At 39.0% G+C, this 23,697-nt stretch overlaps 1 protein-coding gene across 8 annotated transcripts in view; it reads right to left on the bottom strand.

Moving 5' to 3' along the window:
- The window catches only part of LOC135778589 (nuclear factor 1 B-type-like), a 97,321-nt gene that overhangs the window by 22,681 nt on the left and 50,943 nt on the right, over positions 1–23,697 (bottom strand). For 5 of the 8 annotated variants that reach the window (XM_065288981.2, XM_065288989.2, XM_065288985.2 and 2 more), the window contains exons 3-8: positions 13,586–13,639; positions 11,770–11,838; positions 9,590–9,710; positions 9,027–9,139; positions 3,987–4,115; positions 3,583–3,767 (exon numbers count right to left, since the gene is read on the bottom strand). In XM_065288981.2, coding sequence (XP_065145053.1) covers positions 3,583–3,767; positions 3,987–4,115; positions 9,027–9,139; positions 9,590–9,710; positions 11,770–11,838; positions 13,586–13,639 — 671 coding nt within the window. The remainder of the gene's footprint in view (positions 1–3,582; positions 3,768–3,986; positions 4,116–9,026; positions 9,140–9,589; positions 9,711–11,769; positions 11,839–13,585; positions 13,640–23,697) is intronic. The other 3 variants (XM_065288982.2, XM_065288987.1, XM_065288984.2) reach the window with 1 other exon arrangement.

Below are 23,697 nucleotides of genomic sequence, written 5' to 3'. Positions count from 1 at the left end.
CTCCCATCCACCCGATTATATGCCCCGTGTTATTTGCAGAGTGATCTCCCCCCACCAAGCTCCGGACCCCAGCAACGGCAAATATTTACGACCTTTATCGTTCCCTGTGGTTTCTCCCGAGTAACAGTTCCAGTGCGCTTTGCCTCGTTCAATCTATGAGCCCTTTGTTTACCGTTCGGGCAGCGGGCATATAAAACTTAGTACCGCAACCTTGCTTTCATACACAGAGAATGAAGAAATCCCTCAAACAATCCGCGTTGTGTTTCCGAACACATCAAATTGAATTTGAAATGTTTATTTGCGCACTAGTTTAGCAGCGTTTTAATTTAAGGGGCATAATGCATTTGTTAAAGACAGAATTGTTTATTCCCCTTCCAGGATACAATTAGGTTACAAGATTTTAATCACTGCTCCCTGGATTTAGTCAAGATTGATGGCAAGCATTTATATTAATACCAAAGCCATAACGAAAACTTTAACTAGATTAACTATACTGACTATAATCGCATGCTTCGGACACGTTCTCATAATTAAAGCAACTTCAAAACCCATGAAAATGAATTAAAGCAGAAACGTAATGTAAGTGTTAACCACTCACAATATCCCAAAAGGAGTTTAGATTTACTTATACAATATTCGGAGAGGCCAATCACTTTCGAAGTCATTTCGTGCTACTAATTAAGATGAGTGGGACAGTCTGGGTTGCTTGGCAGAGATGTACAGATTTTTTTTTAAACACAGTCGCACCAGAAGCTCCATCCATCACCTGCTAAGGAGGAGGAGTTAAGTCACCATGACCACAGCAGGGTGAAGCTGTCAAAAATATATTATGTTCTTAGATCACCTTTATTTTTAAACAATTCAGAATGTACTTTAGTCAAAATTGTGCAATAAATGTCTGTCAATGTAAAGTATGTTTTGTCATTGTGTTTCTTATATTTACATTGTTAATTTAAGTTCTAAATTGTTTGTACTAATAGCACCATAGAACTGCACCCTAAGGTACCGTGTACAATGACAATAAAGATTTTCAAATTAAAATTAAAAAGTTTTTCATTTAAAAGAAAGCATCATTTCGTTTTCTTTTATCACAACTAAGTGGACAAAGAACAACTAACTACCAAAACAAAAGAAATCATTGTGAATGAACCAATGTTGGCATAACTAAAAAAAGCAAATATATCCTGGACCACAAAACCATAAGAGAGTCATAAGAGTCAATTTTTTTAACAGTGGTGGCCAGTGACCTTGAGGCAAAGCTTGTCAAAAAATGTATTTAACCCGTCATGTATGTGGCTCGTCATCTCAAAATATGTGTTTGGCGTATGTGAATATTGTCCTATCCAAACGAACCATACTTCAATGGAAAGCTTAATTATTTAGATGCAGTGGTGGCCGGTGACCTCTCTTTCGAGAGGCGCAAATTCAAAATATGTGTTTGAAATGTCATGTGGATGGCTCGTCGTGTCAAAATATGTGTTTGGTGCGTCATGTGAAACTATGGCTGTTTCTCAATTCCAAGAACGCAATTGTGAGAATTGAGATGTGTGCGACCTTCCTGTTGATCACCTGACCTCCGCCATTGTTTTGCCGCAATGATTTCTGGTAAAGCGATTTCAGCATGTCTGCACGTGATGCATCCTCGAAATCAAGAACACATCCAGGTTTTTTTCATATGTCCTCTGTACTTGCTTTCTTGAGAATTGGAATTGAACTTTGACCGCTAATGATGTCGTAGAGCAAGAACACAAGGACGCAAGATCGCTGAAGAACATATATTGAGAAACATCCTATAAGCATCACGCGTCATGTCAAAATACGTGGATGCTGCTGATGCTTCAAAGGGGTTTATGATAAAAGAGACGCTCGTGTATGCCAGATACTCGCTTAATATCATGTATAATCAGAGTTTCGTGTGTGCAGCACACACGTATTTTGACATGACGCATAATGCACATAACTTCACATGACGCACCAAACACATATTTTGACATGATGAGCCAAACACGACACTCTGAACAAATATTTTGAATTCGCGACCCTCGAAAGAGAAGGCACCGCCTGCCACAGCATCCGAATAAATAAGCTTTCCATTGATGTATGATTTGTTTGGATAAGACAATATTGGGCCGAGAAACAATTATTTTAAAATCCAGAATCTGAGGGTGCAAAAACTTAAAATATTGATAAAATCACTTTTAAAGTTGGCAACACATAGCAACACATATTACTAATGATAAATACATTTACAAAATATCTTCATAGAACAGGATCTTTACTTAATATCCAAATGATTTTTGCATTAAAAACAATTATAATTTTGACCCATACAATGTATTTTATGCAATGGCTACAAATATACCTGTGGTCCTTAAGACTCGTTTTGTGGTCCAGTGTCACATATATACACATAACAGTATATGCAAAGCAAACTTTCAATGCCTTAATGAGTAACGTGTAACCTTTCTTCTTTCTTACCGTCCTGTTGCCAATCTGTTTATTGACTCGCTATTGTGTACATAATAAATGAGAAATTATAAGCTAAAATTAATAAATTTTAGTGCATGTTATAAATATATTTCTGCAAGTCTGAAATACGTTTTAACAGAAATACAACAGTAAAAGGTACATGATGTAAAAGTCTCAGTTAAATGTTTTACATGCTTCATATATTCTATTTAAAAAGTGTCTATGACAGTATTAATTAATATACAGTTATAGCACAAAATTTTCCTCTTTAATTTTCCTTAATGTAATAAATAATAAACATATGCAGAAACAGTAGTTACTCCAGAGCTGGATCCACATTGAGCACATATGTGTTTGTGCTAATGCGCAGTGGCTGGCCTGGTTGGAGTGTTTATTGACTTGCTTTTTTTGTTGCTTTTTCTCCCTCTTTATTCGTTCCCCTTCGTTTCCTTTACAGCGTCGCTGGTAAACAGAGCCGCAGCAGCGTTGGAGAGGCCGGAGTTTGGGCCAGCGTCCCGCTCTGCGCCGATTTAGACGAGGCGGCGACAGAGCAAACCACTAATGATTTTGTGTTCGTTAGCTAAACTGGGTCAATTACCGCGCTGAAACAATGTGGCCTGTTAATCAAACTCGAGCTGGATGCAGTGGGAACAACCAGAGACAGCGAGATAGACAGACGGCGAGAGGCAGAGCCAGGAGGGAAAGGAAAGCTGCGCCGAAGCATCTTTGTGTTTACCGAATCTGTTCGTACAATGAGGGTCTCATTATTTTCAGGGGGTACGGCAGCGTGGTATGGTTAACACATGTGACAACACGATGATTATGTCGGACAATTTGCGGCACACATGATGCATATTATTTCTAGTACGTTGCGAATCTGTTCTTGTCCCATATGTGCGCGTTTCTCAGGAAAGGGGCTCAATTTCGATTACTATTGAGACGTTAAACTAACGCCCTGTTTTAACAGCTGGGATCTATTATACATTGTGGACAATGCAGACACAGTTGTGAGTATTAAAAGCTCTGTTCCAGTAGAAACAAACACTGTACTAATTACATATGATTGTGTTAGGGGTTAATGCGTGTGCATGTGGGTGAACGTGAGTAACTTACCTGGCTGCTCTGTGGACTGGACGGGTCATAAGGCTGCATGTAGTTTTTGAGGGAATCGGGCGGGTTGAGGTGCGGAGGGTAACGGATGGCGCTGTGAGAGATGTAGGGCGAGGGGGCCGGGGGAAGGATGGCAGAGGCGGAGAACTGCAGCGGTGAATGTGGAGGTGGACTCCTGGTGGAGATAACTTCACACGGAGAGAACAGATACTTTAGTAATAGGTTTTAATATGAAAACATGAATTCCATCAGCTGCTTCTCATGGGTTGCTATCACTTTATTGAATACATCATGCCGGCCACATTTTTTCAATAAACCCTAAGCAAATTTAATTGTATATAGTCATGAAGTCCTATTTATGTCTTTATATCTATACAGATATTTTGAGGAGTAATTTAAAGTCGTACCACTATGGCCGGTCAGTCCTGGGTGGTGGTGCTGGGGAAAGGAGCTGAGCCGAGGTGAGGAGTCCTGTGGAGATGTTGGACTAAATAATGGCTTCTCGGGCTTCTTCATGGTGGGAGATGACATGTCTGCTAAAAAATCAGACAAGGTTAGATATAATTTTAGCTAACAGATTTTTGCTTAACTAATTCTTTATATCCAGTGTCTGGTACTTCTGAATCAATACTATGTAATAAAAAAGCCATTCAAAACAAAAAGGATTAACCTCATCACAACTGTAATGCAATTCACACCACGTGAACTTAACAACATGATATTGTTTTATAGAGAATTTGCTTAAATATTATTTTGTTGCAAAAAAAACCCCATCTACACAGATAGAAACAAGTGCTTCTCCAGCAGACATGGAGGAGATGCAGCGCTTGGCCTCCTCCCTGACAATCAAAGATAAAATGAGAAAATGGACAAGAAAGGAGGAAAATGCATTGAAACAGGAATAATAAGATGAGGAAAATCGAGGGAGGCATGCAAGGCTAATGACATCAGCAAGCTCTTCACAGGGTGTCTTGTGGTGGTGTGTTTGGACAGCTTTGGATGAAGTAATGCATCACTACACTACGTCTCTGTGTATTTAACTTCAGAAATGCTCTGTTTCTCTCACTCAACGTCTCTCTCTATCTCTGCCTCCCTCTCTTTCTCAGTCTTTGTGTTGTGATAGCAGGAAAAGGTAAATGATCTTGACTGAAAAGCACAAAGGCATTGGAATGTAGGGGGATTCCATGTGTGTGTATTTGTATGTGTGTGTTTGTGTCCTATCCCTGTGTTCACGCTATACAGCACCACACAAAACGGAAAACTCTTTAAAACATAATACACCTAATACACTTTATTACAAACAGATTTTACATGTAAACAAGTCATTACAAAAACCTTTCTGAGATTAAATAACTATGTAATCTCCCCTAGACTTAACCTAGAGATAAACATTGCTCATAGAGGTTTAACAGACTGACCTCACTCACTCCTAATGTGGGGTTTGTATACTGTATATGATTTTGAAATTGTGTATATCAAAAATAAAATATTTATACTTCATTTTTATTATATTTAATAATATTTTATTTATTTATTTACACTTGACTAAGTAGTTTCACATTATTTCTTTGTATAACTTGCTAGCAAGAGTTTACAATAAATACGTCTTGCATTTACATTTTTTATCTACTTGCCTAAAAAGGCTAAAAGGCTCTTTGGTAAAATTTTGTTGGTGCCTCTGGTGAAACTGAAAAGTCAGCTTTTTAAGACATTTTAGAGTAAATACAGAAATAATAAGCTATATAAGGAAGAGTATTGTGAAAAATATTAAAACGCACGTTTGGCTATAGTGCCGATCCCTAGTTTTAAATGTAAAACTTAGTTTTTCAGAAACTTTGAATTTACCATACTGTATGGTTTTCAAATGACACTGTGTCACCACACATTTTACAGAAGATCAGAAAGAAGATTTTAAACCTTATCCTAGTAGATAATAAATATACTGCAATATTTACTCCAGTTTACTATAGTTAATACAATAGAATACTGTAGTATATATTAAAATATGCAATAATTACTATAATATTACAGTGTACTACAATTTACTACAGTAAATACTATAGAGACGTACCGAAAAAATTTCCACTGATACCGCAAACCAATTATTCAGACTAATATTGACAGATGCTGATAGTTTGGTGGCTATATTAACGTGCGTTAACTAAATTCTGATTACATTTTCTGAATATTATTCATTCATATAGACGGTTTCATCGGGTGCACGTGCGGTGACGCGATAAGCGTCTGGTCTGAACTTTACTTCCTGTTTCTGTTTGTTTAATGGTCTGACTAGTTGCTGAAACTGAACTCTTAAACACATACCTCATCAAAAATAACAAATGTTTTGGTTTCCTTTGTAATCTATGTGCTGTTTATTTAGCTTGTTATATAAATAATATACTTTAAAAGGACTTTGTTGTTATTTATTCTTCGCAGAGTTTACCGGAAGTTACGTGATGACCACGAAAGCCGCTTGTTTATGTTGTTACTGCTGAAACCGTCTATAATGACCATTAATATTAAACATTAGTTTAATACATTTTCTATCCACGGAGCACAAATTCATCGATTTTTCGATTAATCGTTTTTTAAAACGTGGTCGATTAAAAATCGATTCTCAAAGAGCAGAATCGATTTTTTCATATTTATTTCCGCAAACATTGAACGGAGGAATGGAAGCATTTTAGATTTCGCAAGCAAGACGTGTTGTGGCTTTTAATTTCTTTTTATTAATAACCCACTTGTAAACTGCTGTTCACTGTTCTTTTTTATTAATATAGTATGTGTATTAAATCTATATTCATTGAGTTGAATCGAGAATCGAGTATAAAAACCTACCTGAGAACCGGAATCGAAAATTTACTCGAGAATCGGAATCGAATCGATTTAATAGCTTGTGAATCGAAATCGAATCGATCTGGAACATCTGAATCGATACCCAGCCCTATCGGCGATGGCTATCGGCTGTTACACTTGGTTGTAAAAAATGGTTACACTTTATTTTACGGCGTCACTGTTACAGTGTAATTACATATTTAAGTACCAAGTAATAATCATCATCAACAACGTGTACTTACTATAGGGTTGGGGTTAGGATTAAGGTTTGGTTTAGGATAAGTTGCATGTCATTATGCATAATAAACTGTTATTGTTATGTGTAACAAAACACGTAAAATAAAGTGTTACCAAAAAATTACTTTATCGACCAATACCGATTGTTGGGCGATATACAGTATCTCTACAATATACAGTATTTTTTCATTTGTGTGTGTGTAAGAAGACAAAAAGGAAGGTGTGCTAAGATGTGAGGTATGCTGTATATATAAAAAAAGAGTAAATAACAAGAGAACTTAATCTCAAGTCTTCACTATATGCCTAAACTGTAATGTGCTAATTTGGAGACCGGAGGTATATAGCTGATATATTCTCTTTGTCAGCCCTTTAAGTTATCAAACAAGTTCCAAGAAAAACACAGAAAGGGCGAGAGATTGACGACTGTTTCACGTCGGTGACAACATAACAACTTGGTCCTTTTCGATAGTTTATTTGATATGAAATCAGAAAGGTATATTTTTGTTCGTGTGTGTATTTATGTGTGTTTCTCTGCACATGAGAGCTGTTTTGGCCGAGGCAGATTCCTTCTGTCAAGGCCTCATATGGCTTTAATATTCATGCCTTGCTCCTTCTGATATGAGTTTTACAAAACAAACCACTTTCTCATGAGCTATATCCCCCTTTCTACACCATCCCCCTCTCCTCCATCCATCTCAATATTATCTTTCTTTTTCTCTCACAGTGAATCGTCAGCAAAACAGAAGCATCAAGTAAAGTTAAGGGAAAAGAAAAAAAAATCAATAAAACAAACAAACCATAAATAGGACAGGAAATAATATCAACATGTAGCAAGGGTGTTTTGCTATCAAGAAAACAAATGGCATTTGGAAAAGCAGATTTCTCAAAACATTAAAAATGTTGTTGAAATTGCTGATGGTGGTTCTTTATTGCTCTCTTTCTATCTTTCATATTGGCCACCTGTTGGTTGTCAAGGGACAAGTTCAAACAGACGCTATCACACCTGCCTGACTATCTCTCTCTCTCCTCTCTCTCTCCCTCATACCATTTCACTTCCCTACATGCTACAAGATACAGTTTAAGTTGTTAATCTTTCTTTGGTTAAGACTTGAAATTCACAGCAAACAATGTATGTTAATTGATAAACAAATGTTTTTTGTGTCTACAAATTTTTGGAAAAATCTTCTAAATATTCTCATAATCTAAATAGATATTTAATTAAAAAAACTTAATAAAAAACATGCGGTGGGGGGTTGTGTATACCTTATAAAAACATGTGTTTTAATTATACAGAAATTTGTAAAGGTTTCTTCTAAATTCTGTCCCCCCAGCATTCGTGTGGTCCTGTCAGTGAGTACGAGGAGTAACTAATGCCGCAGTTTCTCCTTTCAATCCCCCTCTATCCCATGTGGATCTGTTGTCTAAACACAAAGGTCACAACCCTGCCTTGACCTTTGACACACCCACTTTAGAGGTCGGGTCAAGTTCAATGGTTGCCACACGCCAGACAAATCCCCTTTAAATCAATTACCTACCCATGCAGACAGGACACCGGTAGTTAAGTTTGATTTACATCAAAATAATTGATTGCTATATAAAAATGCTAAAATACTAAAAAAACAAACTCTTTCGAACACTTAAGAATTTACATTAAGCACATATTTATTTATAAATATATGTGCCTTTTCTGAATATATTTGTATATGTGAACATGGATTTAAACAGAAGTTTTCATTCCTGCAAATGGCGATTAAGATGTTCAACACAGCACAATGTTATATGCATAGGTGACAGGTTAGTTATGCATGTTGTAAATTCATGGTGTTTTTTAATTGTTTGGGTGCATTCGTTTTTGCACCACAGTACAAGGACTAACAAACAGAACAATCTATTCTATATTGTGTTAAAATATTAACTAAACTAAGCTAAAAAAGGCGGAAAAATGAGTCTTTGAAATACAGCAACACATAGAAATGAAACAATACTCAATACTGGCACACACATGCCCACATAAAACAAGACTGGACAGTTCCACCCTGTGAAAATGTGACACTTATCACTATTAAAGGCGGTCTTATCAAAGATTTCAATCAAAACAAACAAGGCAACCAACCATTTTTCATTCTGTAAGTTTTGCTGTATGTTCAGTTGTGGCACACTGGAAATAATTACTGTTACCCAAATGTTTGGTGAGCGTTCAGAAGGATGGCAGACGTTACAAGAATGCCACAGGCTGATGCACGTTGATGTGTTTTTAATTATATTTGCATGAAGCCTGAGAAGTTTAGAGTTAAACTGATAAAGACTAGTTTATCAACATTATACTGTACTAAGAGCTACAACCTTAATACTCTTGACTGTAAAATATTTCTCACCTTGGTCTCTCTCATGCCAGGGTCTGCTGGCTGGTGAACTGGGTGATGAGTAAAAGTCTGGCCCAGTGGGGCTGGTGTCCATACTGTCGTCTGGGATGGTCTTAGGCCTCTTACTGCAGATGACAGATGAATGCGCATTAAAACCATTATAATGACCGACTTTTACTTGTGTATTCAGTACAACAGTTATGCATCCAGCCGTAAAATGACATAGAAATTATTTGGGATGAACTCAACCCTATTCTGGGTTGTTTTAACCCAAAATGCTGCATTGATTTAAAGCACTATTTGGGTGAAATATAAATATTTTCTGGGTTCATTTTACCCAACAGCTGGGCTTGTCCCTTTTTGACCCAACGCTGGGTTGAAAATAACCCAGCATTTTTTAGAATGTAGATAAAAATTAAAGCCACCCGACATCCTGAAAAGCCAAATATAACACGAACACACACATTTTCCACATTTATAAAGTGTTCTGTATAGTATTCTTAACCACAAAGTCAACAGAAGAATTATTAATTGTTTATAAAGTGTGTTTGTGTTGTTTCAGCACTCATGCTAACCTGCCAGGTGGAGACGAGAGGGATCGGTGTAAACTCACTCCTGAGTTCAGGTCTTGATAGTACGGCTGACTCGGCATGTCGGCCATTGTGAAGTTCACACCTGCACCCTGTGTGATCGGAGCTGGAGAACAGGGGGAGAGAGAGAAGGTGGTTTGGGATGGGTACAAATGTGGAATAACAGATCATTAATTCACAATAAGGAATCCATTAGGTAAATCTCCTATGACTCTCTTTCTCTCTCACACACACACACACGCACATTTAGGTGTTTTTTCAGGACAACATCTGCATGAAGGCAAACCCAAACATGACTATAACTGTAACTCAATCTGAGAGAGAACAGCCGTAGGGGCTGAAACAGTATGAAGTGTGTCGGAGATATCATATCTACACAAAAACCACAATATCTAGAGTACCATTCAGCGGTCTAACCACGGCCCCCACCCTCTTTGTTTACATACAATAGCATGCCACAGCTAGTTTAGTCTTTTATGAAGAGAGAACTTTCCATTATTCATAAAAGTGATTTAACATCTGGACTGTAACACTGAAAAGCAATCTCGCAATTAACAGTAACAAAATCTTTTTAATTATTCAATGCCTTTTGCATGCGTACAGGTCAGCTCAACCCTTACCCAAAAACGAACGAATAACCGTCACTTTCAGCCAATTGTACTCCAAATGATTGAGGAGATGTTAATGGTTCATCTTTAGTGAATGTATGTAAAGAATATACAGTAATGAATGTGTGTGTTCATAAAATGGCCTGAGGGTCTTAGATGAAGGAAACAAACGTGAACATACTGTTAATCTCTACTGGCACTGAGCCCAACACTGGCTGCCTCCACATGAAGGCAGAACACATGAATGATGATTGATCCTGTATCTACACTCACAACTAAGGATATTAAAGCGAGGTTAAATACATACAGTTGCATACCATTTTCTTGTGTTGCATGAATATGCATACTGTTCATGTAGGTCGACTGCTACAGCACAAAAGGTCAAGGGTCCGATCCCAGGAGCACATATACGATACATTTTATGGCTTGAATGCAAGTCGCTTTGGATAAAGCCTCTGCCAAATGCATAAATGTAAAGTAATGTAAAGTCATGGTATTTTCTCCAATCCAAGTTATTAGAACTCATACTGACATACAGTATTCAATTAATAACGACTAAAAAAGTCATAATCCCTCACCCAAAACCCAGTGGCACCATCAGCACTGATGGTTTCCAGTTCGTAAATCGTGTTCCAAAAAGTGTCAGTCAGGACAGGCAAAGTAGGCAAGTGTTTGAAACAACTACATTTGTAAAAATGAGTAAACGTTTAACGCCTTATGATAAACTTTCAATTGTTTGTGATAACTGGTGTTTTGCAGGAGATGAATGAATCCGGAGAGATCAAGACACCTATTTTGAAGAGTAGGGGATCTAAAAAGCCATGTTGATGACAGTGTGTGTACGTGTTTGTATGTACGTGGGCAAGATGGTGAGCATTGTGTTACATGTAGGTGTGATGTGTATCAGTTACAATGTCACAGAGTGCATCATACCCCATCAGGGTAAATATGAGCGTGTGTGTGTGTGTGTGTGTGTGTATGTGTGTGTGTGTGTGTGTGTGTGTGTGTGTGTGTGTGTGTGTGTGTGTGTGTGTGTGTGTGTGTGTGTGTGTGTGTGTGTGTCAGGCCCTGACAACCCCTTCGGCAGTTTGTACAAATCTTGCTTGAGGGCGTCATTGTCCTCTGCCATCAGAGAGAGATTCCTTCTGGAACATCTGTCATCATCTTTGATGAGGGCAGGCATGTCTACACATAAACTACTGCATGCTTGCACTCCAAAACCACTGTATGCACACACACACACACACGCACACACATGCGCGCACACAAACACAAGACCCGCCAGACTGGATTTTCCACACATGTCCTGGGCAAGTCCCTCCCTTGCTAAATCAGGAATGCCTTAGCATAAAGCATGCTGGTTGTTGTATAGGTTATGCGTGTGACCTTAGCTTTACTTAACTATACTAGGGTTCATGAATAGTTCTTATTAGTTCATGAATAAAGCAAATACTAATTCTAAAAATGCTAAAAGTTTTGTTTTAGGGATTTGTATGAACGTTAATGTAAAAATAGCATGGTTTTTGTGTATGTGTGTTGGTGAGTGTATAGACTTACTTCTGGATACTCTCACCAGCTCTGAAACACTAAAGACCCCTGATTTAATAAAGCTCTCCTCCAAGTAAACTGTGGGTAACAAAAGGATAATCTTTAAAAACATTTCCTTGCATTAGACAATACATTACATTTAAATGCAGTGTGTTTGGTAAATTAATAATACATACAGGGGTGGTTTCCTGGACAGGGTTTAAGTCTAGTCTCAGACTAAAATGCATATTGAAAGAGCTTGACCTGACATAACTTAAAATATTTCAGTGCCATTGTTTTGTCTCAGGATGCACACCAGAAATGCTTTTTTGTAAGGTATGTTTGTAAAAAAACAACGAAGGCCTAGTCCGGGCTTAATATAAACCCTGTCCGGGAAACTGACCCATACATTATGAAAATGTTGGAGGAATTATGATAATGTCGGTCTTGTCTAGGACTGTTGCCTACAATCCATGTGTTTGTTGTAGTCTAAAAAAAGTTGTGTTGGAGACGATAATTTGCGTCATTGTTTACTTTGGGGTGTGTACATTTTGCATATCATTAACATACTAATACACACTTACACGCCAAAAGATATGTAAAATCGTGAATGAAACCATAGGTGCTCTTTAATACATACATACAGCCCTGAATCTTTTGGTTCCCCAATTTTTAAGATGTGGTTACGGCCTTGGATTAAACGGTGCCAAAATAATATTTTAAGCTCATATTTAACATCTAATTTTTCCTTTCAGGAACGTGACACTACCGTGACTTCTTGTATGTGCAAACTAAATTTGACTTTTTCTGAGAAAGAGGACTTAATATGTACAGTAACACTGCATTCCAGATTCAAGCCAAAAAAGACCAACCCTAGTGGGACAGCTTTACAGAGCATCCAAGTCCTTCCCACAATGCACCGCAAAGCCAAATAGGAAGTGCAACGATGGCCAGGATTCACAGTAGCAGCACTAGCTGAGTCTGAGTCGTGACCTAAGAGCTTTATTTGACTTGGCCGGGGAAATCTCACAACCTGCTTTTGAGGTAAAGAACTAATTACACTTTCCATTACTTTCATTCTCTACACGTTACGTAGCAGGGACAGGGTAGGGGATAAAAAGGTGGAAAAACAAGGAATGAAAACACAGGTGAATCCAGGGGAACAAGCGGTCTCATGACAAACAGATGAGAATTGACAATCTCTCCATACGGCATCAGCAGAAACAACTTCTTAGTGGCAGTGCAAACAAATATTTGACAGGACTGATGATGTCATGACGTGACTTGTTTTATATAAATTACATTTTTGTTTTCCTAATAAAATCACAGACATGACATGGTTGGCTTTCCAGTAGACTTTAATTTGTGAAGAGCATTGAGTATAATTATGGTCAAGAACAACATTTTCTGATCAAATATGCCCATTTCAGTATAATTTACTTTAAAAGAATAACATAAGCTGACCTCGAGGAGGACAGTTTTCTTTGGCAGTGCAAAAAAGTAGTCATAGTTTATATATGACAGAACGTATTAGCTGCAACCCACCTACTAAATAACTACATTGAATGTTTTCTGGATCTGCTAAGTTCACAAAACCATTTTACCTGACTACATCATGACGATTTAAACCGTATAACTGCTATGTTTCTGTTGAATTATCATTTCACAACCTCTTGACGTCTAACATTTTTAATCAAAGCAATGTTGCATGATTATTACATAAAGTGACAATTTGTTTTGCATTCACCAACACCATAGCTTTAGGATATGTGAATGCTTTGGCCGTAGGCGAAAGTGCGATTATAAAGTATGTGCAAATGCATGTTATATGTGTGCATTAACGTACCTGGAGGGTTTTTGCCAGGCTCATTGTTGCTGGGACTTCCTGACTGCTGCGAATCTATAAACACAAACAGAGGCTCTGGGTTAGAACACAAAAGAAAGTTGTATACAGTAGGTGACAGACATACACTTCACTGTAATTAATCGTCCTCTTCCTCCATTTTAACATATTTGTTTAGCTCTTATGCATTATAGATTGTTGTTTTTTTATTGTTTGGGCATGATGAAATTAGAAAAATACAGTATCACATTTATACAGATACACAGTTTATAAAAGCTTGTATGTTGCAGTGTTCGCCAGTTTACCATTTAACAAACACTAAAATATATTTTTGTGCAAAATAAACTGTACATCTTTCAAAGATGGATGTTAGTTATTGTCCAGAAAAGGAAATTACATTTACTCATTCTTGACAGAAGGGACCAGATGTGTACATGTGCAGTATAGAAAAACATGCTTTTCTTTTCAGTGCCGGGGAACGAGAGAAGGGAGGGAACACAGAAAGACGCAAGTACAGCAAAGGCAAGGCTAAAAATGCCTCACAAAAGCAAAGTTTTTGACCAAGAATGTTAAGCTTGCAAAGTTGACAAGAGTGGGAGGAAAATATCGAAAAATTAGAAGAATCCTGCCCGTCATTGAGTTGTGCTTTAAGGCTCAAGTTGATAAATGATGTTCCCTTACAGTACCCTTTGGGTGGACGGTCTCTACATTCTACAGTATTAATGACACACCCCTTATGACAAATTTTCTTTTCAAAAACTAGTTTAAATGATCTGCTCATTTCAAGATCACAACTGAGAAATAAAGCATGCATTAAAGGGACACTACACTTTTTTTCCAGCTCCCCAAGAATTAAACATTTGAGTATTTGAGTTTTACCGTTTTGGAATCCATTCAGCTGATCTCCGGGTCTGGTGGTACCACTTTTAGCATAGCTTAGCATAATCCATTAAATCTGATTAGACCATTAGCATCGCGCTCAAATATAACCAAAGAGTTTCGATATTTTTCCCATTTAAAACTTGACTCTTCTGTAGTTACATCGTGTACTAAGACTGACAGCAATTGCAATTTTTTTAGGCAGATATGGCTAGGAACTATACTCTAAATCTGGTGTAATAATCAAGGCCGTAACATGGCTGCAGCATGCTAGTGATATTATCAGTGAAATAGTCCCCAGCTATTGGAAGTTACCAAGGGGACGATTTTCAGGCAGTGCATAATATCAAGTGTCAAGATTTAAATAGGAAAAATATCGAAACTCTTTGGTCATTTTTGAGCGCAATGCTAATGGTCTAATCAGATTCAATGGATTATGCTAAGCTATGCTAAAAGTGATACACCAGACCCGGAGATCGGATTAATGGATTCTAAAACGGTAAAAATCAAATGTTTGAAAACTCTAGGGAAGCTGGAAAATGAGCATATTTTCAAAAAAAGTGGAGTGTCCCTTTAAGGAAAGATCTTGCGAGCTGAAGAAAGGTTTCAGTAATTCTGCATATACAATCTTAAAAATAAATGGTTTCTTGCAGCGATCTCAAACTTTGTGCAACCAAATAATTCTGTGGATGTTTAAAGTTCTTTATGGATCTGTGGCTCCTTTACTTTTAAGTACTATTTTGCATAAAATTGTGTACTATTTTGACATCATCCACCATTTTCATATTTTTTGATTGTTACACTGTCAGAACAAATGGTCAAAACATTTTCCCCTAGTTGTCATCTTTAGACATACAAAATTGGTATTAGTACCTCAGAGGTACATATTGGTACCTCAAAAGTACATATTGTTCCCAACGTATACATATCTGTACCTAATGGTACATGGTAGGACCTTTTCAAAGAGTACTGCCCCACTGACAGCTGGAATACATATTTTGACCATTTATTCTGACAGTGTTGTTAAAAAGAATTGAGGATGTGCAAACACAACGGCACAAATAAGTTAAATAAATAGTCGGCCTATACATAATACAATTTAATAACAGTACAATGCAATATTGAACACTATATTGTACTACTGTAGACAATACAAAATTCGATCAAAGTCACTGAAACAGTGTTTAATCGTGGGGTGGCACTGGTGAGCTATGGACCACCGACCAAAGCTTAGGTTGGACAAGCAAGGTTTAATCAAAACTATTCACAACTATTATTATCAATTGGCAAGGCCTGGTTGCTATAACAGTGTATCATGGTTAAGACAAAATGCATGAGATAAAATTAGGTGGGACATGACTCTTGTACCATCCTGCAGAAGCTCCATATCATAAACGAAAGTTAGAGAGTGAGAGTAAGAGATAGAAAGTGAAAAATAAATCCCAACCCCCCAAAAAATGACCATTAAAAGAGCTGCAATAACAGAATGTTCTTGGCTTTGGCTCAACAATGACAAAGAACGGGAGGGAACACCATACGTTAAGAAGAGAAAGGTCAGAGAAAATTTAAGACAGAGGGAGGGACCACACGGAGTAAAATCCTGACTTAAAGTTCGTCTATTGCATTCACAAAGTATCTTGAGTTATTTTTGCATTAAGCTACCACAATTTTCTTCCCACCGCAATAAATAACATCTTAAGTGGTGTTTAAATCAGGAAAACCTATTGGACCGTAGGCCAACAGCTGAGCCTTTGATTGGACGGGAGCGGGGTTGGCATTGTATCGGTGCCCGTTCCTATGCCAACTTCCCTGCTCCCACAATTCACATGCAAGTTCAATGCCATCCATCAGTCTGGTTAAAGACATCTCCTACCATGCCCTGCCCGATGCCCCAGGAGAGAAAAAGAAAGAAGAAATAGTTTGCATCTATAAGTACAATCCAGCATTGAAGTAGAGTGATTGAACACAGTGTGTGCCAGCTGCTCCATTGTTATGCCCTATTAAAGAGCCCTGATCCAAAAACAAAGCTAACATTATGTGTCCCTGTAGCTCACTTGCGTTAGCAGCAATGCAGAGGTCATGGGTTTGATCCCAGGGAACATACAACTGATGCACTGTAAGTGTCTTTGGATAAATAGGCTACATGAATATGTGTGCAAGGATACACAACAATGTCAGTGTTATAAACAAGCCCCATATTCAATATTCTTGAAATAAACATGGATTAACTATAAAATGTTGTTTAAGTTTTGCTACAGGCAATACCATAGCTGCAAGTGCCAACCCTTTTGTTATTTTCATCCTAACATTTGAAAATCCAAAACGACAGGAGATATATATACACATCTGCATAGTTGAGTTTTGCAGATGGTGGAGCGTTGGAATAAGCTGCCTATGGTTCGCTTTGAAAATAAACATATATAAGCCACACATTCAAACAGTTTGGCCATGGCAGTGCTTGAATGTGTCTGTGTGCTTCTCCAAGCACAACAATCCTCTGGCACTCGACAGTCCTGCCACTTGTTTAAACAAACAAACTGTCCAAAGAGAGAAAGAGGAAGACAGAGGGTTGATAGGAAGATGGTGTGAATCTTTCCTATCTTTCTTTGGTAACTGATAAAAAGTATGTGGGAGGAAGATAAAGCAAGGTATGATTTCTTAGGAAAATGCGGAAAAAACTTGCCTGAAGGGAATTTGATGTGTTTGCTAACAAACCAAAAAATCCAGCCAAGATATATGATCCCTAGATATAGCTTGCGTCCCTCTATTTGTGTAAGTGTATGGGTTTTTGTTTTACACCGTTTTACAATCACCAAGTCTCAAAGCTTAGAAAATAAAGCACACATAGGCACCAAAGTAAGATACTTGGGGTTTGTTCAAATCCTTATCCTCCATATATTAGCAATAGTGATAGTGATGCTTGCCTGAGCAACTCGAAAGTCTAAGACACCTGATCTAGGATCATATCCAAATGAATGGGCGTAAGATGAGCTCATTTCTGGATCGCCACACTTTGGATCAGCTTCATAAACACGAGTGCTAATGTATCATTGTGCCACCCAATCTGCTGGATACCATCCACCCACCTGTCACAATTATACCTGCAGCACTTCTTTCACCTGTGATGTAACGTAATGTCATTCGGCATGAACCGAACCCATCAATACCTGAATCTTGGATCTATGAACCCAAACACGCGAGTGCACGCGACTACCCTTGGCTCAGTCCCATGTAACCCAACCAGGCTCTAGCCTTTGTTTTGTGCCTGGTTGAGAGCTATCACATACTTCACCAACTTTAATTCACTGAATCACACCCCCGACCCCACATGCACAAATGTATACACAAAAACGGCCGGCCGCGTGCATGCCGTCGACATTTCAGGAGGAGGCGTCTGGCAGCCATTTTAGAAAGCTGCACACATGTACTGTTCTGCTTGCCAAAGAAACCAGGCCCGAGCCAAGTTCCCTCTCTCTCTTCTCTTCTCACTCGATCCTGAGCCAAGCACCCAGAGAAAGCAGAGGGAGGGAGAGAAAGAGAGACTCGAAGAGATGAAGGCTAAAATATCTCCTAATTACGGGCTGCCCCGGCCGAAATGTTTTAAACGGTGCAGCTGGAACAGAGTAAATATTGTTTGTGGCCGAGTGACACCCAGCGATTGAGAGTGTGTTTGTCATTGGCCGGCTCTTGGATGAGACATGGTGACCTCACAGTACGTCAATGACATCAGCAGTACACGTAGCCAAAAATGCACTGAGGCGGCTCTTTGTTTATCTTTCCTTCTATCAATCGACCTATGCTCTAGCTTTCCGTTTCTATCGCTATTTATAGCTCCACATCTATCAGCATTCTCTCTTCCTTTCTTCTTTCTTAGTATTATTGACATCTTTACATCAGTCTTTTAGATGCATTTCTCTCCATCCTCTCTTCTCTTTCTCTCCATCTTTATCTTTCCTTCTCCCACGTGGCATTTGTTTGAAGAAACACACAGCTCTTTATCAAAATTAGCTAGCTGTAACCCAAACAGAGATATAGCGAGGAAAGCAGCTATCAAGACAGCGCGAAAATGTCAAATCAGGCTTGTGTGAGCAGGCAATGGGCATATTATTCCAAGTAGATTTATGCATTCGACAGATGCTTTATCCAAAACAAGTTACATTCGTATTTAAACTATATAATGTATATGCAATCACTGGGAATCGAACCCACAACCTTTGCACTGCTAACACAATGCTTTACCAACTGTACAGCGACACTAGCAATGGGTTGATGAAGGTAATTTCAGTTTTAGATTAAATATAATGATAAATAAATATAAAATAAGGATAATTAACTATATATATTAAATGCTTTAATGATTAATCTTACCGCAGATTACAAAAACAAGAAAAATTTAATAGCCTGCATTGTATGAAGTTAATTTTATTCTGATATTCTGATCAATCATGACTGTAGATTATTTTAATGTTTAACTATGAAATTTTTTACAAATATTCTGGAGTGTATTGCAGTATATTAATAAATAACTGGAAATGCTCAAACATGGCTTGGTGATACTTTCTTGATGCTTTCAAGATTTTCTCTATTAAATTACCTTCAGCTCTACAGTACAACTGGAACAAGAGTGTTTTTATTATGAGCGCTGATTAGGTTTCAACTCAAATTTCCTCATATCCCTACCAATATCAAATAACCCTGGAAATGTAAGGTCTGCTGGTCACAGACCCCACTATATACACAGTCAGACAAATGCTGATTGTGTCGTGAGATACAGTCCACCTACTCCTAAATCCCAGGGTATAGTCTGTTTTTTACGTATATGCGAACGTATGCACACGGTCAAATGCACAGCCTTGCAAAGTTTATTTTATTTGACTTATAGATGTATACAGATGTATGCATTTTATACACAATGTGACAAAATGCAATGCATCTCTTGGGCTACAAACTACATCAGTATTCCCCAAATCTTACCCTGGAGGTCCGGAGCACTGCAGAGTTTAGCTCCAACCCTAATCAAACTTACACACCTGTGATTTTCTAGTGATCGTGAAGACCTTGATTAGCTTGCTCAGGTCTGTTTGATCAGGGTTGGAACAAAACTCTGCAGTGCTCTGGACTTCCAGGGTAAGATTTGGAGAAGGGGGTACTACATTCTCCTGTAGGGTGCTTGCGCAACCTACGCGTACAATGTAGGCGAGTTAAAAAAATCTGTTGGTGCGCGTACAATACGTGCGCACTCTTCTGATCCCAAAAAATGGCCCATGCACCCTGTACGTGGATACTTACGTATGTGTATAAAATGAACTATACTTTAGCCTTAACACACAAACACCCTGACAAGGTGTAAAAACTTGAGCACTCATGGATAGACCGCCCTTTACAAAAAAAAGGGAAGTTTCTCCCCATGCACACATTAAACACAGGCCTCTGTTTCCCACCCGAGCTCAATCACTTGATTGCAGACGTGAAGAGGGGCAGCTAAAGTCAGTCTCTGGGGATGAATGAGAGATGATGCAGAAAGAGAGAAAGAAAGGGGCTGGGAAAAAGACAGAGTTGAAAAGACGAAGAGAACAATGGTAGAGACAGGACGAGCTGTTAAATAGAAGTAGGTTGGATTGAGCTAGGACGAACCAGTGAGAAAGAGAGAGAGAAAGACTGAAACAAAAAAGAAATTGTGTGTGTGTGTTTCAGACTGCCTTCTGTCGGCTGAAAAAGGTAGAAATAAAAGAAGTGTCTGGAAAAACAAGTCACTCAAGATACCATACACACACAACTTCAGGCACACGTCTCAACAATAACACATATTGACTCTCTGCGTTAATAAAGACATACAGGCATAAGCGCATACAATGGTGGAGACACACACTGCATCACGCAGAGATCTCTGATATACACATGTTCCCATGTCACCGCAACACTGAACCCAGGGTGGCTCATCTGTCACGTTAAAAATGACTGGACCGCTTTGACAGCCCAACTTGTGTGCGCGTTTTCCACCTCTCCGGTCTATAGAGGGCCCATCAAATCAAACTTAGTCACAACTGCTGTGTCCTTCCTTACAAACTCTAGGATTTGATAGAAACCCTTTTGTCACACTTTCTTTCCAAAGGGGCCCTGGATCTTCGTCATGACACACATCAATACGTTGACAAGTGTCGACCAAACCTCTCTGAATTTCCCCCTGACAGCGTATCGCTTCTGCTCGCATTGTCGTTCGATTGGCCGAGTGAACGGCCATTTGCATGAGTGTGCGTGGAGTCCCGGGATGCCACCGCCGCTCTGATCCGTCCGCACTTGTGGCAAACGTCCAAGCCTTTTTGTGGCCGTCAGACGTGAAGAAGGGAGGGATGGAGAGAGTGAGACTATAGATTCAATTATGCATGCGCATTTTCCCATTCATACAAGGTTCTGCAGACGAGGGGGTGGCGGACGGGAGAACCAATGACATTCTGTCGCATGTAGCTCCTGTCGAGAGGAACACTAATGAGGTGACACTCAGTGGCTGGAGCCCAGCCAAAACAGTCCATTAACTCCACACAAGTAGTTAAGAGGCGGAGATATTGGGAGGGGGATGGATGGAGAGGAATGAAGGAGAAGAAAGACAGAGAGATTGTTGTGAATGACACAACGGGAAGCCGATGGCTACGTGGAGAATGTTTATGAACAGTATAGGTGGACTGTAGTATGAAAATGTGTGCGATGCAAAGCCCTTTATACCTTTAATCTCAGGTTTCCTATTGGAAGAGTGCGGGCTAAGATCAAAAGTTTGTATATGCGAGAGTTTCGTCTTACATGGAGCAAGTCCTGGCAAGAATTCACTTCGTACCTGATGGTACAGATCAGTTCACTTGTTGAAACCATCAATAACTATCTAAAGCAATATTTTTTAAATGCTTATTTTGAATAAGAGATCACTGTTCCCACAAGTTCAAACTAAGAAGAGAACAGCAAATTAACATTTCTTGCACCTTCATGCATGCACACATACATACTCGCAGTGTGAGAATAAATCCTGTTTAACCACTTCAATGTCAGGGCATGTCATAATAATTAGACCTTTCTTGAACACAATGTACTGCTATATCCACATGAACATAATAATGACATGACGAATGATACAGACGACTTTAAAAAAAGCAACTTATGAGGTTAACGCTTTTGGCAATCAGCTTCCTGATCACTCTAAAGCGTCTACATGGAGTCTTTAATTTAGGCTGGCAGTGCACCCGAGGTGAAATATTTGCATATTATACTGTAGCAAACATAAACCAAAGCAGGTTAATCAGGATCTATATCGGTCATACCTCCATTGGGGTATTTTTGGTTTGTAAAAACAAAGAGACTGTAGGGTGGTTTTATATTTGTACTAATGTGGGAACCAGTTTAAGACACACTTCTGGCATTAACATTTAGTTTACTAGATTGGTCCTGCTCCAAGTTGGTTAATATCATACATTGAAGTACATTTAAAGTATGTAGTTTGCTAATAATGTAAAAGTACATACTTCTGAGTGTGTATGCTCTTTTCGATCAAGGCACAAAACTGTGTCTTGCTACCTCTGAGCCTGTTGTTGCATGCAATTTGCATTTACATGTAAACGGTAAACTCATCTAAAAATGACTTACTACTCGAGTCATGAGTTTTACAAATCTCACTTGAGATTTACATTTAAAAACCACAGAGGAAGCTGCGCGCCTACACACTTTTTGAGAAACTGATAAAGTCTGCAACAAACTTTAGCGTTGCACTGGAGTCAGCTGGAGTCGTACTTAAAACAAACAGTTTCCAAATTGGGACACGGGGTGAAAAAACCAGAGCAACATCCTTTACGCAATCGAATTTCCTTTAGCTGCAAAGTATCACAGTGCCAACTTCAGCTGATAGCCAAGCTTCCGTCTGCGGTGATGGCCAATAGGGTGTCAGCTCAAGCATGAGGAGGCGGGGCAATGTGCCAGCACAGTAGAGTAGTAGTACCCAAGTATGGCCTCTCTCCAGATGGGCCAGAGGCGACAGACAGCCACTGTTTAGCACCCATACACACACACACACACACACAAACACGCACGCACCCACCCACCACCTAATTAGGATGTTGAGGGAATTATTGGATCATATAATGCCACATCTAAGGCGAGATCTTGGCCCGAAACAGACAAAGGAACAAAGCACGCACTCATTTAAACGGCTCTACTGGCACTCGCTTTTGGAACAAGTCGGAGGGAAACACTGAGTTTAATGTGTCATTACAAACATAAAAACTGACTCCAAACATAGCCAGCAGATGTCTGAACACTTTTAAAGTGCTATGACACCACTAATTTCAATGCAAGAAAAAACTATCCTGGGCTAAAATAGATGCTGTGGGTGTGTGTGGGCATCATTGCAACAGCAGTCTAATATCTGTAAACTGTCTTCTCTTTAATGAAACAATGAATTATGAGTGTATTCATTATTATGCTGTAGTCTGATAGTCCCCTGAGTGACAGGCTACTGGTTGCAAGAATTAATCTCCATACGTTTTGGGAAGTATGCATCAAGAATAAGTTCAGGTTGTACCATTTGAAGGTATTCTTCCACAAAGATAATCAGAAGTAGTTTCTAAAGATAAGCTCTTGGTGGAAATGTTGGATTTCACATTTACCACATCTTACAGGTGTTGTCCTGGATGACCCATACACTCTCCTACTCTCTACAAGGCTTTTATCAGTTGTCCTTACTTTTATATTCATGCACTCGACAGATGCTTGTGTGTGTTCCCTGGGACAACATGCCTTAAAATTACAAAGTGCTGATCGGCTGCACCAATCATTGAATGTGTAAGTAAATAATATACTGCATATATTACGTATATATGATATTTCTCCAATGGAATTTTATCAGGAGTGTGAAATGGCTTGCAGGGGCAGGAGGGTGTTCCCTTGACAAAGCCTTTCCTGTGAAGAGTGTCAGAACGCCAGCGGTTGATGATTAACACCAGCGTAATAAAGGCGGCTCTCTCTCATCACTCTGAAGAGCCCACATGAGTGCCGCAAGGTCAGCAAGCAGGCGACCGGCCAACTGTCCGGTCCTACCGCAGCAGCAATCCGACAGCCTTAAAGAACGCCATCTAGCCCACCAGAATAGAGAGACGCAATCCCATAATTCACGTGGCAGGATCCCTCTTCCCTGGCAGATGCTCAGGCAGGCAAATCCTCCATGTGCTTGGCTTGCCGGGGTGGCCTTGGGCTTCAAC

This window comes from Paramisgurnus dabryanus, chromosome 2, assembly GCF_030506205.2.
Source record: "Paramisgurnus dabryanus chromosome 2, PD_genome_1.1, whole genome shotgun sequence".
NCBI lineage: Eukaryota > Metazoa > Chordata > Actinopteri > Cypriniformes > Cobitidae > Paramisgurnus > Paramisgurnus dabryanus.
This window is presented reverse-complemented; position numbering and strand designations above follow the sequence as displayed.